This window comes from Calonectris borealis, chromosome 3 (assembly GCF_964195595.1).
Source record: "Calonectris borealis chromosome 3, bCalBor7.hap1.2, whole genome shotgun sequence".
In the NCBI taxonomy this organism is placed as follows: domain Eukaryota; kingdom Metazoa; phylum Chordata; class Aves; order Procellariiformes; family Procellariidae; genus Calonectris; species Calonectris borealis.
Genome location: NC_134314.1, coordinates 69,129,895 through 69,147,760, shown reverse-complemented (window position 1 = coordinate 69,147,760; position 17,866 = coordinate 69,129,895). Strand labels below are relative to the sequence as shown.

At 37.6% G+C, this 17,866-nt stretch overlaps 1 protein-coding gene across 15 annotated transcripts in view; it reads right to left on the bottom strand.

Moving 5' to 3' along the window:
- Positions 1–17,866, bottom strand: part of SERAC1 (serine active site containing 1) — a 40,378-nt gene that overhangs the window by 19,371 nt on the left and 3,141 nt on the right. For 8 of the 15 annotated variants that reach the window (XM_075146046.1, XM_075146047.1, XM_075146045.1 and 5 more), the window contains exons 2-13: positions 17,700–17,791; positions 17,018–17,152; positions 16,301–16,337; positions 15,846–15,982; positions 14,637–14,726; positions 13,386–13,517; positions 10,256–10,377; positions 8,056–8,184; positions 6,545–6,658; positions 4,741–4,903; positions 1,722–1,872; positions 755–896 (exon numbers count right to left, since the gene is read on the bottom strand). In XM_075146046.1, coding sequence (XP_075002147.1) covers positions 755–896; positions 1,722–1,872; positions 4,741–4,903; positions 6,545–6,658; positions 8,056–8,184; positions 10,256–10,377; positions 13,386–13,517; positions 14,637–14,726; positions 15,846–15,982; positions 16,301–16,337; positions 17,018–17,152; positions 17,700–17,790 — 1,443 coding nt within the window. In that variant the 5' untranslated portion in view covers position 17,791. Of the gene's footprint in view, positions 1–754; positions 897–1,721; positions 1,873–4,740; positions 4,904–6,544; positions 6,659–8,055; positions 8,185–10,255; positions 10,378–13,385; positions 13,518–14,636; positions 14,727–15,845; positions 15,983–16,300; positions 16,384–17,017; positions 17,153–17,699; positions 17,792–17,866 lie in introns of those variants that run through there. The other 7 variants (XM_075146056.1, XM_075146053.1, XM_075146057.1 and 4 more) reach the window with 5 other exon arrangements.

Genomic DNA, 17,866 nt, shown 5'->3' with positions numbered 1-17,866 from the left:
ACAAACTCTTGCAAGCAATTTATCAGCAATGGAGCAAAGATGTTACTATGGGGACAATATCAAGCAAGATTTCTCCTCTTCTGTTAATCCCCAAATACACCTTACAGCTAGACTATTATTCTTCTATTACACGCTGGCGAACTCTAGCTGGTTCCCCAGCCACAAAATAAGTAAAGGATGGAGAAGGATTACTAACTTGCGCATTCCTGGCTCCCTCTCCTGGGTGAAACAAGAATTACTAAGATTACCAACAGGACTGATCAGTTTAAGGTTTACAGGGATACTTTGGTGGTTACAGCAATGTGAATTACTTGAAGCAGTAATTACTTATTTACCAACAATATTTAAGCAGCAATCTCTAAAAATTGAGGTACTCAGACACCTATGTAAGACAGGATACTTAATTTAAAATGTAATTTTATGTATCTCTTTCTCAGCAATAACATTCCATCAAAAAAAAAAAAAAAAAAAGAGCATGAGGAAAGCAGCCATTGCCTCCTCTTTCACTAGCAGGAGAATGATTGTGAGAGCGTTAAATTTAGCAGGGATTTTCCTTTGCAAGAACAACCTGTTCAAAATTTCAGCTTGCTAACAAAAATACATCAGTAACTTGGAAAGTGCTACTTGTATAATAGACTACAAGTCATTTGATTCAAAATAGACAACTGCTAGGCAGTGTAATTCTAGATCCTCTGGACAGTTCTCATTAATTAGAAAACAGCAGCCACATGCGAAAATGTTATTGTCTTTTTACCTTTGGCCAACATTGACTATAGTCCTCCTCCCCTTCTGAAGCCTTTTTATCCAAACGCCGGTCAATGTCTTGCTGTCGCCAGGTTTTAAATGCTGCTCCCAAAAGACCGTGAACAAAAAGGATGTCTGCTCTGATGGGCTGACTGATACAGAAAAAGGAATTTTTAAGAGATGCATATTCTTCTAGCAAATTAAATTTACACAGAACTTTTAACCTAAGGGATGCCAAAATGCTTTTTTTAACACTGTATGTGATATCTTATGGACAACATTTCATGACATTTCATGATATTTCAAGGAGGACACTCAGATCAAGACAAAAAACAGGGATCCACCCAGAAGAGAGAGATATAAAAAGAGGTATGGAAAGTACCCACCTCACAAGTCATATTTTTATATAATGAAAAACAACATTCTCTCCAGCTACCGTTAATGCAGCTTGATAGTTCCAGCTTTCTCATCAAATTAGATCTTCACTGTAACCTGACTAACACCAGTGACCCAGGGAATAGTTGCTACTAAGTGACATACCACGTTGAAGTGGTATCTGCTTCAGTCCCAGATACACAATCACTGTTAAAAGAAGCTGAAGCTGTAAATTTCCTGCATCTTAGGCCAACATGTGCTGCGCCAACAGAATAATTACAAGGCACTGTATCTCAATACAGCCAGTGCAAAGGTTAAATGGTTGCAATGCATGCAAAGCAATAATTGATCTCGTGGTTTGTGTTTGGATTTTTCCATGCAGTACAATAATACTCCTTTCATGGCTATGGACTGCTCCCATAGCTTCTGTTGTTCTCCTATTTGAGAATCTAAATTCAGTCCTCTCAACCCACAAAAGAATAGGAGGAACAGGTGACATGAGTACAGCAGCACTCTGATGACAAGTCTTCCAAAGTTTTGTACCTGAACAGTGTAACAAGTAACTCAAAGTACAGCATGTACAATATCTCCTTCTGCTTTACCTGCTACGATATTGTGGATGCAAGACATAAACACCATCTGGATACTTTTCTTTCACTGTGTCCCTGTCTAGATTAGCCAAAGCTCTGGATGCGTGAGAAGACTGAATGACGTGTGGGGATTTCATTACTTCAGCAAGTACAGAAACCCAACCTACATTGAAAAAATAAAGTGGCAGGTTAACTAATTAGAAACATCATCCAAATAAAAGAATTCAGAAACATCATTCTTCAAAGTATACTTGTGAAAACAGATGTTAAAACTGAAGAATGGTAATATCAAAATAAATTATTTCAATCCACTTTCTTTACTGCACGAAAGCCAATGCTATATAAGTGGAACCTCCAAAATGCAAAAATCCAGAGTAGTGAGGAGGCAACGTATTTTACTACTGTTCAGCTTATGATCTGAAGGAGACCCCCTTCTCAGAAGAAAAAGAAAGTATATCAGCAGGTCAGGGCAGCTGTCAGAGAGAGAACAGATCTCGAGCCTCTTTTTGCAGGTAAGATGCAAGAAAGACAGAGAAAATAAATGTCCCAGAGAGAAAATTAAGTTTAAAGCATAAGACAGACATAGAAAACAAACCACAGGAGTAATGGCAGGTGGAAAAATTGATGCTTGCTGTGAGAGTACAACAATTTCTAATTTTGAAATCCAGTGTGTGAAGAACTCTTTAAGGAATTAACATGTCCTCGCTATTCTAAAAATAGTATACTATTTACACCTAAGAAACATAAGAGAATTAATGAAGGAAACCTTTGAATACATTCCTCAATAAAATTTTAATTCATAGTTACCTCAAGAAAAAACAGACGCTTTATAATACTTTAGCTAAGATGTAAAATATAGTTTCTTAGACGTAGATGGGGATGTTCATAGACTACTGAGAAATGCAAAGGACTATCTTTTATACGCACACAGACACATATATTTCTATAAAATCCTAATAAATCTTGTTGCTATTAGCAACAGTGGTCTGTAAATCACAATTACATTAAAGTCAAGTTCAGGAAGAAAACCTGGGGAGACTTTGAAGAGAGATTTTTAAATGGAGGCCGATTTGAAAAAGAAACAATTTACTTAATGAGCACTCTTTCAAAATCATGCACAGTACGTTGTTATTAGGATAGCCAGCATGTTGCTAATTCAAGATAGTTAGTTCACTGTGGAATTAGGAAAAGAATGAATTGACACATGAGTTTTGTTTAAATGAAGTACCTTTGAGAACTGTCAAAAAAAAACCCTTTTAAAGAATTATGTATTTAAATTACATTTCTAAGCAAAATAGATGTTGACTGCTGTTCTCCTTAAGAACACCACTATCTAAAATCTATTTTCAGTTCTCCAAATACAATGAAAGATTGCCAAGCTAGTCTGCTTAAAACTAGCAAGGTCTCTGGTTTTACATTTCTCTTAAATGAGCCAAGACGAAGGGTCAAAAATAGTGTTCAGAATCCTTCTGCCCCCAGATACCCCACCACAGCTACTTCACAGTGCATCATTGCTTTTCTTCCTCTTCCTGTGCCAGCAGTTTTTGCAACGGAAAAGAGCCTTAGAGGTTCTTTCTTCTCATGCATCATCCAGCAACAAAAGAGAAGTCTTATCAACTCTTGACCAGCAGCATCCAACTGCTCATCTCTGGAGTCCGGTTCACTGTCTAAAATTCCCTTTGTACTGACAGCTCCGCCCCAGGGAGCTGCTGACTCTTCTGTTACGATCTCTTCCTCTACACGTATGGTTTTAACAGTCATCCTAAGAATGTAAAATGGTGCTAGAGCTCAGATCAAAGGCCTTTGTAGTCCAGCTATCTTTCTCCAAAAGTGAGCAGTAATGGAAGTTGTGGAACAATAAAAGAATAGAGCAATAAGAGGGCAAGTATATAGTACTGATTCTCCACTATACCCTCTCAGTTTTCTACAATCTGCTTGGCTTCTGTGTGTAGAGCTTTATGGATTTTTCTTTCCATGAATTTGTCTAATCATTTTTTGAAGCTTTGTAAGTCTTCAACAATCACAATGTTTTGTGGCAAGTTTTAGTTTGGTCACACACTGTATGGAAAAAAAAATATATTTATTTGTTCTGCCTCTTGATAATTTAATGTACAAGAGCCTTTGGTCTTCTGTTACGAGAAACAGCAGATGCCCATTCCCTCTTTGCCTTCCCTACGCCAGTGAGTATTTTATAAGTCTCCATATCATATTCTCCTTCAGTCGCTTTTTTCATATTAGGTGTCTTAGTCTAGTTATTTGTTCTTTCTACCACAGCCATTCCAAATTTTTAATCAACCTCATGGTCTTTCCCTGTGCCTTTGCTACTCTCCTTTTTGCAACAGGGAGATTAAAAATGCACGCTGTGCTTAAGAGGCAGACACCAGCTCAGATGTATACAAATACTGATATTTTCTATTTTTCTTTTTATTTCTTTCCTAATAAAACATTGGGAATTATTTATTTGGTACAGAACTAGAAGGAATAATTTCATTGTGATATTTAGGGGGTATTAAAAAAAGGGCCATCAGAGCAAAGCTTAGCAGAAGTTACTAGCCTAACGTGAAACAAGGGAGGGCGGGAAGACATGTTTCACTTTATTCCAAAAGGTAAGGACTGCAAGCTGGTCTGTTCCTTTATGAGACTAAAACACAGTCAATAAAAAAAAAAAAATTAATCTACAAGGTAGATGATCTGTAAGAGTAGGAAACTCAAAAGATTTTTGCCAGTAATGTGAACTGAACATCAGCCAAGTCCAAATTTTCAGCATCCATCAGACTTAGAGCACTTAAGACCTCTGTAGCACAGACACAGATTGGCTAGACAGCACACAGGAGTTTCTAATCAACACCATCTAAACTGTCTATATTTGCTTGTATGAAAAAAATGCAACAACACCGCCTCCCCATCCCCCCAAATATTAAAAAAAATACCGCTGCCATGGTCCGTTGCATTTTACAAAAGCATTGAATCCTCTGAAAATTTTAGAATAGAAATCTGACATTCAGACTGCTTGCACGTGCTTTCCTTTTACCTGCACGTACTATGGACGAATGAAGACGTTCATCCAAAGCCATATTTCCAATAATGCGAATTATGTTCCTTTGTATTTTTGCTGAATCTTTACGTAGCTGGTATATCCTCTGTAGTAGCTGAAGGCCTCCTTTAGCTTCAATTTTATCACAGTGAGAAGAAACCTACCATTATACAGTAAATATAATGACAGTAAGTAGATGTTCTGCAAAAGGTTCTTTGAGATGCTGTTAATTCACAAATTAGGGAATTTTAAGGAGCCAATAATGATGCAGAGACCTTATTACATAGAAATTCTTACTAATTTAGAATTTATTATGCCATAGTTGAAGAGGAAGTAAATATTTTAATATGCTAAATGCATGATTTCTATGAATTGATAACCTGAAAGATGCTAAGTACCATCACTCTACTCTCCTCCACATCTGAGGGAGATGAGATTGCTCTCCACTTGGCATGATCAAATTTCAACTAAAGTTCAAGAGTCTGAACAGGACAATTGTCTGCATTTGTTAAAGCACTATCTCAACCAGAACTACTTGTCTTCCTGTTCACCACCTAAACTGCAAACATTATAATCCCTTCTCTTTGAAATGCAAAGGTATTTCTACTAAATAGTACTGCTATCATCATTGATCTTAAGGGCAACAATAGATTCTAGTCCAAGCAAATGAATATGCACAATTAGTTGTAGTGTCAACTACTGATATTGGCCAAATGCTTATGACTTCAACATGTTGTCTACAGTGCTTAAAAATGTGTGGTAGTTATGGCACTGCTGATGTCCTCAAGTCTGTGGCTTTCAGCAAAGACAGACTCACATTCGGAATGAGTACAGTCACAACTTTTTAAAACTGAAAATCTGGAATGTAACAAATTCTAGACTATTCCATATAGTTCCATGTATATGGAAGATGTGAAAGGAATACTGGCAAACTGCACTTTATCCATCCCTACTATCAATAACAATTTGGTATTCTCAACACTGTTTCACAGTGTTCTAGGCTTCTGAATAATTAAGTGCACACTGAAGAGTGCAGCAATAGGAATCAAGAAGAATCATTGTTACACAAAATCTTCCATACTCTTCATCTGTGTCTGCAAAGAACGGACTGGTCCTGGGAATGCACTGTATTAGCAGCATGCTGTGCAATATTCTGCCCAAAGGCAGTGACCCTTAAAGGAGGGACCTTTGTGAATAGCCAAGGTTTGCATTCCATTCCGGCTTCTGATTAGAGTGAACTCATGAGGCTACTTTGCTTTCTGGAAACCTGGCACTAGAGTTAGATTAAGAGCCATAAGAAGAGACCGCTTGTAAGCTTTCTGAACTGATGTACACCAACTCACACAAATCCACACACACTTTGCACTGAGAATTTCACATTATCAGTATCATGCTTACTGAGAAGCTGCAGAGTGGAAGCTGCTCTGAGTGCCAGTGGGAGGTAGCCCTACACACACAGGAAAGACTTGTTAAAGCCGTCTGGACTTAAGGCACTCTCTCCTTCTTTTCTGTGTCAGAGCTGCCCTTTTAACTTCTTGAAAGATATATACAGATATACTACAGGGCAACTTATATGGGCTAATTAGAAACAATAACAGAACTTACATACACTTCCCACGAGAAAAAATGAGTTTGTTGTGCTGCCTTCCAATTCACATCAGTCTCAGTTGTCTGAACATCTTACAGAAGGGGTGAGGGGTAGGAGACAAGGAAATGGCAACTCCTTCCCAATATATGAGACACACTAGAAAGGAACGTTTATAAATGTAGTTTTTCGGTTATAGTTTAAAGGACAAATTACCTTAGAATGCTGTACTAAAGCTTGCAAGCAAAAGAGTTCCACTGTCTCTGAAGGGATTTTACTCAATGTCTCACAATATGGAAGTCCATTTCCTCCGAAACACCATAAGCCTCCCTGAAATGAGAATCAGTAAAAATTATACCACATTCCAACTAGCTACATAAAATAAGCATTTCTAAACTAAAATGTTAAGTATGTAATGATCTATAGAAATTGCTATAAAGAACGCACAGCATGCATGCATTTTTCAAAATGTACAAATTACACAACAGTACACCAGAAAAAAAAATCTACTATTTTTAACTGAAAATATTAAATAGATTTTCAGTCAGTAGTCTCCACAGTCTATTAACTTCAAAACATACAATAAAGGGGGAAAATGTAGGCTTTTCATTTTGTTAATGAATGTCGTCTTTTAAGATTGTTTGCTTAAGCATAAAAAAGCAAGAATCAGACCGCATCTGGACTTCCATAGTTGCAAAAATAAGAAGAGGAGGCAAAAAGGTCTTCAGCACTTAGCATAGTCTCTGAAGACCAGTCTCTCTCAATCATGCAGTAGGAAGACCAGCATAACCTCAATAAAGAACAGTTTTCTAGAACAGCGTGATTATCAAAATGCCTCCATGTGTGGTGTCTTACCAAAGCTCCCTCTGTAGCAAGAGCTCTGGCTGTGAAAACAATAAAGGAGTCATAGTGTAAAAATATTACACATAATTGTGTCACAGGAAATAAAAAGTTATTGCACTTTGAAATCTCTAAATAAAGCCTGTCAGGCATCATCATTAAAATACAACAGTCATTTTTATTATTGTATGTTACAAAAAATAATAATCACCAATTAAAAAAGTCAACTTTTTAATAAAAAAATAAAATGCACACGAGATAATGGATGACACTGGCATTACAATTATTCTTTTTAAGCAATAACTGCACTTTAAATGACATTCCTAAAGCCTCTTAGGAAATTGTTGGACAGACTGAGTTGAAGAATTCCTAGTTTGCAAGTCCAAACAGACCACTAGACTATTCCAATTCTGGTTTTGGCACCAGTGACCTTATACAGAGAGGCATTTCCATGCGATATAACAGTTTACTATTTAAGGTGTGCTAACAACTTATCAGTTGCTAGTAAAACTTAACAGAGGTTTAATCATCTCAGCAGTGAAAGAACACTCAAACAACAGTAAGATGAAATGTGAAAAAATCATTTTTTGAGCACTGCAAGGGGAAGGAACTGTTCTGGACAAAATGTTGAAACATCTGCTTTATGGGAAGGCTTGCAAGTAAAGATATAATCTTTCACTAGACCAACTAGTACAGCTGGGAAAGATAAACAAGCTTTCAAGCAGACGGACTGTATGTAGAAGAGATTTTACTAATGTTGCACGGTTACAAAGTCTCTGTATTTCTCTTCCTCTTATAATGCTCAAAAATATGGAAATAGGTTTGTATCTTTGAGCTCTGCAGGAACAAAGAATCCAAATAGTTCTATTCTGCAGGTGGGAACTCACCCTTTGTGCAGCAAGAGTCTGACTACTTTCACGTAAAGCAAGAGATGTGAAATACTGGACACACGGATCAAGACCAGTCTGAGGTAAAGATACTAACAACAAGCGAAGTTCATCTTCTATGGGATAATCCTGTGCAAAGTAAGCACAAATAGCTTCTAGTTCTGCTCAAAGCATGAAGCAAAACACAGAGAAAAGAAATATCTGAAATAATGTAATCAGCCACATTAATAAGGCCATAAAATACAAACTCTGGACTTGGAGTGCTCTGCAACTTCGGTTTAATAGTTACACCTGTAAAGACTTTGAAACTGATAATTCTAAAACCACCGAGTGATGAAAAGTAAGCTTTAAACGTCATACTTTAGTGGCCTTATTCTAATAGGTCCAGAAGGGCAAAAGAAAAAACAGTTCCTCTTGGCACAGGAAGCTTAAAAGTTCACCCTTAACTACACACTAATTTTGGTGCTGCTCCATTAAAATGAATGTATAAATTACTAGTAAAAAATACAGATAACATTTCTTTTAATCTTTTATCTTTAAAATATTCATATAGTTGTTGGTTTAATAATCCAGGGTAGGTGACAGGAAAACAGATTCAACAAAGTAATTTTATTTGCCCACAGTCACGGAACTTGCAGTTACTCTAATCCTTGCTACAATCAGAGATGGAGACCTATCTGATACGCAGAGCAACACTTGCTGCCACAATGATTTGCTTCAACTTCCTAAGCAGCACACTGGGAACTCTTAGCTTCAATCACTTAGTAATCATACTGCTGTAAAAATAAAGTATATACAGAACCATATACTAGTATAACCTACTACTTCAGGACTGACAGGTACAGATCCACCATCATGAATGTTACAAAGATAATAAAGCAAAAACTGAGAATATCGCTACCAATCAAAGCTGGTTTTCAGAGTTTTGTTGGTTAAGATGTACAGGTATTCTCTGACAGGGACCTTTGCCAGCATTCATTCTATTAGCATTACAAAAGACCTCTTATATTACGCTTTGTGTCCCAATTCTGTTTATTGCAGAAGCTGATATGATGACATGATTGATCAAACCATCATATATATATATACTAATTGATATTATGTATATATACTAATTGACATAAAAACAAAACAAGGTCAGATCTATCCAATACGGATTTGTTGGTACCCAAAAGCTGGCAATAAAGAGGTGGGCCTACAGCAGGGTTAGGCATAAAGAAAACAAGGCTGGTAGATCTTACTGTAAGCAAAGAGGATGGGGAAGAGCCACATCTCCACCTCAGAACCTTTGCAGGTATTTGGGAATTTAAGACAGATTACTTAAAGCTGTTCCAGATGTTACATATTTGCTTATCTGATTAATTCTCCCTTACTGTATCGAGGTACAATGCATTTCAGCAACTAAAATCATACTTACTGAATTTTCTGTTGGAATACTATTCAATAAAATCTAACAAGTACTGTGATAACTAAAGTTAAATAAAACTTAGTTAATAGTAATAACACTAAAGCTCATCTCCAAACGCTTTCTATAACTTCTAAATTCACACATAAGTAGATTAAGATATCAAAAGGAGAAGACAGCAGAATTTTTGGTGAAAGACAGTGAGTATGTCTACATTAGTGATTCAGTGTGTTGGATGAATTTTTCCAGGCAGCAAATCTGCATTACATCTGCACTTGGGAGTCACATGGTGCACTCAAAATGATTTCCCTACTTATACAATCAAGGTTAAAGCTGCATGCCAGAACACCATCTAGAGCACCACACTAGCAGCGAGGATGAAAAGGTCTCCAGGAGTGCTCTCTATGCATAGGATTCTGTCAGGACCAATGAGGCAATCTAGGATGACTTAATATAAGACTGCTTTGCATTGCCTATTAGGTACAGACAGGCAGTGCGTGCATCAGACTGGTAACTGGCTCAAACTTCACTGCTAGTAAATGTGTAATGTGGACATACAGTCCGAGAACAATTATTGATCAAACACCCATCCTTACTTCTTTCCATCATGCCATTCACTAATGCAGATACACCCCAGGGGTATATCGCTATATTATAGTTTTGTATTTTGGTCTTGATTTTACTATTGTTAGTTACTTTAGAAGAAATCCACTTCAGTATGGTTACCAACAACAAAAGCACTAAAAGCAAACAGGCAAGCAGGAGTCATCTAATACCTACTTTTCATTTACTTACATTCTTTATTTTTGGCAATGGTGGTGGAGGCAGGAAAAAGCGAAGGTCGATATCTTTGGATCGAGCCAAACCTATAGCAGTCCTTTGATCACAGGTTTGGGCAACTGTACCATACTGATAATCTGTAGTACAAGAACTTCAGTGTTAGGGTTAAAACTAACCTTAAATATTTCATTTGGTTTTAAATGTAGTATCTGATCTACTTTGTTAATATACTTGAAAACAGAACCACCTCTCTGCAATCTACATAAATAAGCTCTGATTTTGTAATCACAAATCCCAAGACAAATTTTGCAGTTGTTAGACCAGCACTATACTGAACTGAAGACACCTGGGCACCAATTGTTCATTATAGAGCACTTTGATAAAGGTCCTCAGATATAAGTTGAACACAAGCGAATACAAACGTTCAGTATTGCCACTGTGAAAGGAGTACAAAGACTACAAACCCAAGCTTAATCCCCTGGGCTTGAGTTAAAATTTGAAAGGCATATGCATATTTTTTTCTGCATACAGTATTAAAACCCAGAGCCTTAAATCCAAATGCTGCCAAGACATAGACACCTAATTTTAAATGATACAAAACCTATGTTTCAATAAAATTGTTAAAGTCACAAAATCAGGTGACCTCAGAAAAGGCAGGATAGCACTGAAGTACAGTTTTAAGTAGCCCTTCCTTACTGAAGATACAAAACAAGACTTTCAGTTACCCTACTGAAGGGAAACCAGACTTAAACAGTAACTACTGTTCCTTTACAAAACCTACCTATTTTATAGCTGGAGAAATTGAAAACTACATACTGAAATTAAGTGGCAAACTGAAGGAAAAGAAAATATAAAATGGACCAATACTTATTCTATAAAAATTAGTTTCTATCCTTGTTATTGTTATACAATTCTACAACAAAACTGACAAACCATCTAAAATACACTTTTCACAGTCACAGATTGACCATCTTTTTTCTTTGGTGCAATTCACTTACAGCTGCAAATTGAAGTCACTGAAGTGGTGCTTTGGACAAGCAGAATACTGTTACGGTAACAGGTATGCTAAACAATTTGGTCCTAGCTGTGAAAAGTTAGCACGTTTTCAGTCTTCCAGTTTTGGAATACCAGGTTAAAAAAAAGCCTGTTTCCCTCATGAGGTAGTTGGCAAGAATAATTAGTGTTCCCGAAACATCCAAATACTACAGCAAAGGAGGTAACAAAAAGCAACTAGATCCCCAAGTACTGGCCAGCTTGTGCACTGTGATCACATGCTAACAGTATTCTCCTACAAACACGAGACGGTTATACTAAATTAGTACACATAGCTTCAGTTTTGGTACAGCCTAGCTTTCAAATGTTTTCAAACACAGCTTTTTGATGTAAACTGCTTGGGGTAATTAATTAGAATTTTATAAAGGCAATCTGAAACAAGATAAATCCCATGGCGTGGAATTGCACTGGAAGAGTGAAAGGTCCTCAACTGACTGGATTACCAGAATAAGGAGAGTCAGTATTAGTGTGTCACCTAGTTTGTAAGGACTAGTAATGGAGGGGGGAGGCGGACACACATATACACCGCCTCCCCCTTTAATTGGGGTTTCAAGGATGTTCACTGCTAGAGGAACAAGGAGGACTTATTACTACCAAATAATAACAACTAGGATGGAAAATGGCTTACAAATAATGCTTGCACATACAAGTCCTCTACCTCTGGTTTGTCATTACTACCTATTAGCTCCTAACCAATTTTTATTAACTGAACCATGGTCTTAAACCCACTCCCCTACAAAGCCTTACAGAAATCACTGCCAGAACTAGTGACCTTGTTAGCAGTTCCAACAGAAAAGCTAAGGAACTAATGAACATGTTCTATCCTTGTTATTGAACTAACGTTCCCCAGGGCTCAGTACTGGGGCCAGTCCTGTTCAATATCTTTATCAATGATCTGGTCGAGGGGATCGAGTGCTCCCTCAGTCAGTTTGCAGACGACACCAAGCTGGGCGGGAGTGTTGATCTGCTGGAGGGTAGGAAGGCTCTGCAGAGGGACCTGGACAGGCTGGATCCATGGGCCGAGGCCAACTGTATGAGGTTCAACAAGGCCAAGTGCCGGGTCCTGCACTTGGGCCACAACAACCCCAGGCAACGCTACAGGCTTGGGGAAGAGTGGCTGGAAAGCTGCCCAGAGGAAAAGGACCTGGGGGTGCTGGTCGACAGCCGGCTGAACATGAGCCGGCAGTGTGCCCAGGTGGCCAAGAAGGCCAGCGGCATCCTGGCCTGTACCAGAAATAGTGTGGCCAGCAGGAGCAGGGAGGTGATCGTGCCCCAGTACTTGGCACTGGTGAGGTCGCACCTCAAATCCTGTGTTCAGTTTTGGGCCCCTCACTACAAGAAGGACATTGAGGTGCTGGAGCGTGTCCAGAGGAGGGCAACGAAGCTGGTGAAGGGCCTGGAGCACAAGTCTTGTGAGGAGCGGCTGAGGGAACTGGGGTTGTTTAGCCTGGAGAAGACGAGGCTGAGGGGAGACCTCATCGCGCTCTACAACTACCTGAAAGGAGGTTGTAGTGAGGTGGGTGTTGGTCTCTTCTCCCAAGTAACAAGTGATATGACGAGAGGAAATGACCTCAATTTGTGCCAAGGGAGGTTTAGATTGGACATTAGGAGAAATTTCTTTACTGAAAGAGTGGTCAGGCCTTGGAACAGGCTGCCCAGGGAAGTGGTTCAGTCACCAACCCTGGAAGTATTTAAAAGACGTGTAGATGAGGCGCTTAGGGACATGGTGTAGTGGGCATGGTGTGTTGGGTTGATGGCTGGACTCGATGATCTTAGAGGTCTTTTCCAACCTTAATGATTCTATGATTCTATGAACATGAACTGCTCTCCCACAGCACGGCAGTGGCTGCGATTCTCTGGTGGGGAAACAGAGAGAGGCCTTTACTGCAGATACACACTCTGTATCAGAATGTTAGGAAAGAAGAATTACTTGAAATGTAAATAAACCCCCCACATTTTAGACCAAATTTCAGAGCTTATTTACACTCTTTGCAGCTACTAGCCTTTTTTCATGTTGGTAGCAGACTTGGAACAACTAACTGAGACTTTGTCACGTTTCTGGGATGAATTAGGCTACATCAGCATACGTTACCATGCCAGTGACTGTTGTTTGCCAGGTCTTGTACAGCCTGCAGTCGGACCTCTTTGTCTTTTGACTGACTTCTCTTTAAGAGGAGCCATAAGGCACATTCATGATCTTCTCCATCAAATGTACTGAATTGTTCTTTTACCAGGAAACAAATAAAAGCCAAGTTATTATTAATGAGCATTTTAACAGTCACATTTCTATTTGTTGAGTAAAAAAAAAAAAAAAAATCTTTTTCTTTTAATATTTGAATATTAGTTGTTAAAGTAATTTAGAGTGTAATGTTTTGAAATTCAATTAGTACAATAAACAATGACAGAATGGCATTAGTAAAATGCTGATCCTTAAATTAATAGGATGGTTTTGATTCATTTTCTTGGCACCAAGTTGATATTTCATATATACGTTACACATACACACCCTGGCTGGCACTTACCAACCAGAATTGCCAGCTTCCAGCAGGCACTGGAAATGATTAGCAACTCTTGAGGCTCTGACCTTGAACAATTAAATTCATAGCACCACAGTGGAGGTACATATTATTATAACCATTTAACAGATAGTTAAATGAGAACAGATAGTATGCCTCAGGGGCAGAGTTTCTTATATGAATTGAAATTCTTATTTTAAATTACTCTAAAAAGCAGTGACACACTGTTAGAAAAAGACAGTGCTGCTTTCAGTTAATACTGGCAATTCTGATGAAAGCATAATATACTTTTCTAAAATGAAATTTTGAGAGTATTTGGTCCCCCAAACACCTTTTGTATACAAAACTGCTATCAAATATTAACCTGGTATCTTAAGGTTCAAATCTCGTCTGAAACAGGAAAAAAAAACAACTCAAATCTCTTCTTAACCATTATTTTTATTTACTTTAAGAAAAGGAATGGTTTTAATACGCGGAAAAGATACTAATATTCTAAATTAATACAGAAAATTATAGTAACATTACCACTGTTTCAAACTCAAAAGAACATGTTGCCCAGAGAAGTTGTGGATGCCCCATCCCTGGAAGTGTTCAAGGCCAGGCTGGACGGGGCTTTGAGCAACCTGGTCTAGTGGAAGGTGTCCCTGCCCATGGCAGGGGGATTGGAACTAGATGATCTTTAAAGTCCCTTCCAACCCAAACCATTCTGTGATTCTATGATGATTCTATGTTAAGTTTGTAAGAAAAATTATTTTACTTTCTACAAGGATTATGTTTTACTATTAAAAAACAATAATCATAGATAAAGCCATGCTTTCAATACCTACCATTAAAAGGTCTCCGGAAAATTTTAGCTTCTGTTTCTAGAATTTTCCTCACTGCTTTATGAATTTCTTTTCTGGCTTGGTATGTGATCCCTATGAGAGTATTTTTAGATTACTGGAAGTCTGAAAGACAGTTCTATTACATTATTTTTCATATATATATATGTATATATACAAAGACAAATGCAAGGTCTTGCACCTGGGAAAACATAATCCAGGAGCGCAGCACAGGCTGGGATCTACCTGGCTGGGGAGCAGCTTTCTGGAAAGGGACCTGGGGGTCCTGGTGGACAACGAGCTCAATATGAGTGAACAGTGTCCTGCTGCGGCAAAGAAAGCCAACAGGATGCTGGGTTACATCAACAAGGGCATCACCAGCAGAGATAAAGAAGTCATTATCCCACTCTACTCAGCGCTTGTCAGGCCACACCTGGAATACTGTGTTCAGTTTTGGTCTCCGCTATACAGAAAAGACGTGGACAGGCTGGAGATGGTCCAGAGAAGGGCCACAAAGATGATCAAAGGTCTGGGAAGCCTGCCATATGAGGAAAGGCTGAAAGAACAGGGTTTGTTCAGCCTTGAGAAAAGAAAGCTTAGGGGAGACCTTATCACCATGTTCCAGTATTCAAAGGGTTGCTACAAAGAAGATGGAGACTCCCTTTTTACAAGGAGTCACATGGAAAAGACGAGGGGTAACGGGTACAAGTTACTCCTGGGGAGAATCCAATTGGACACAAGAGGAAAATTTTTCACAACGAGAACAATCGGCCATTGGAATAATCTCCCCAGGGAAGTGGTGGATTCCCCAATATCAGACACTTTGAAGATTCGGCTGGACAGGGTGCTGGGCCATCTTGTCTAGGCTGTGCTTTTGCCAAGAAAGTTTGGAGCAGATGATCCCTGAGATCACTTCCAACCTGGTATTGTATGATTCTATGATATATATATGAAATATACATATATACACACACACATACATATATGGACAGATATATTTATATATAGAATTATCTCATATATAGAGAACTGTATGTCTAGAACTATCTTAAAAAAACAGCCACCAGCTTAAAATAAATTTGGTGACATTGTGAAGAATATTATTTTTGTAACAGATCTCAGGAAATATATCTTTCCTTACGTAACAGTGACTTCCAGAAACATTCTATTCTCTTAAAATTCTATTTTTAGAATCCAAACAATTATGCATCTTACCTTGATATTCACTTGGATTTAGAGAAGTTGTACGTACGTATACATAGGATTTAAGTTTTTCTTGATGTATAGCTTGAGTATCGATTTGCAGTAACTTCTTTAAGGACAGGACTTCATATGTAATGAATACAAAACCTCTTTAAACAAAAGAAAACTGCATATGAATATTATTTTTAAAAAATTATGATGGCAAAAATACCTTAACAATCATTTTGGTATCAATCATCCAGATTTTACCAAACATATAATAGTCTGCAGATTATTTTAATTTAGCAAAGTAGAGAAAAGACTCTAAAATACTTAAAATAAGTAATAACTATCAGAAAATATGCTTCAAAACCATATTCTATCATGCCTAAAGGTCCCCTAATATTGTCACATTTTTTGAAAGATACATGAATTAAAGTTTTAAGTGTACAGATAAGTTACATATACGCTGGTCAGTCACAACTTACCCTAGTATAAGCGATCCAGTTACCTTTGCAATTTTTCCTTGAAAAAATGAAAAATTCGTGTCAAACAAAGTTGTGTGCATCACCTCAATATAAACACAGTTAGCATTTGATTACCAGACAGTAAGAATTTCAGCCATTAAGTGTAAGCTTTCTTAGATTTTTCTATTGCTTTTTGGCTTTCAGGAAATCATTACCTAAATTTACAAACAGACAAAACATTACTTTATTAGAATTACCTGCTCTCCTAAGCAAGATGATAAAACATGTATCCTGCCAGTGCTATTTACTTTGAGTACTGCTACCTATCAATTACTTTCATTGCTCAGCTGCAGGATTCAACAGTAAACTTTCTCTGCCTGCATCACTAGCATTCATTTGGAACTCCAGATTATTTTAAGGAGTTAACTTTTTCTTACATGGCGTGGATATTTCTTCAATGTATATGAATACACACAGGATTATGTATGTTCTTTGAAAAGTCCTGCAGAAACTGCCTAAGAAAAACTATTTTTAAAGTAATTCCATTGAATCTAATTTATAAAGCAAATAGCTGAATAAACACAAGCCACTCGGAACAATTTCCCTTTTGAGTCTAAGGATTCCTGTCAGATTTGAGCTATTTTTTCTGGACAAAGTTGATTATCTGGATGTAAGGATCTCAATACAGAGAAACTTTATTATTACCAGTAGCAGCAAACCCAATGGAACATATCTCACCTATTATGAATAATTTATTTTCCTCAGCATGAATTGGGAGATTTGCCCCACAACCACCACCACCAGGTTCTGTCTTTGTGAGACCGTAAGAATTTTGGTATGCAGACAAGAGGCAGCTACATGTTGAAGAAATAACTGACAGAGAAGATTGAAAAGGCAAAAAAATGCAATGCTTCCTGTAGAGCAGAAACGGAAATATCCTATCTTTTAATGCTCAAAAATAAACTTTGGAATCATAAGAATTGTCATTCTATACATAAGGCACCAAAGAAAGCAGAGACTAAGGGGGAAGACTGCAGAACTAGTATCAGTAAATAAGAAGGAAGAACAATAGAAACAAACTTTATTCCAACTTTATGGATGTAATTGTTTCATGGCTCTAGAGGTTAAAAAAAAGAAAAAATCAGATATAAAACGGAGTTTAAGATAGCTTATGAGATTGCATCTAGGGGGAACCCTCATCTTGTGTTCTAATCCCAGATGATCTGCTGGTGTCATTCTACATATCACTATGCAAAGCAAGGTCAGAAGCAGACATCCACTTTAGGCAAATAAAAGCTTTTGATCACAAAGTATTCAGGGATTTAGATCTTTCGTAATTTAATTATGCATGGTGTCATACCAACACAGATTTTTCCTTTTTATTAACATCTCAGATCAATACATATAGAACTGTACTTACTGATATCATTCCATGGTAGGTGTGTTTTTGTGGCTGGACCAGAAGTTCCTATTTGTCTATAGCAAAATATACAGTAAGCGGCCACTGACATTCTGTATATTAAAAAAAAAAAAAAGAAAAAGTAATGATTGATTTGAGAATTACAGCAGAAAACCTGTAGCAGTTTA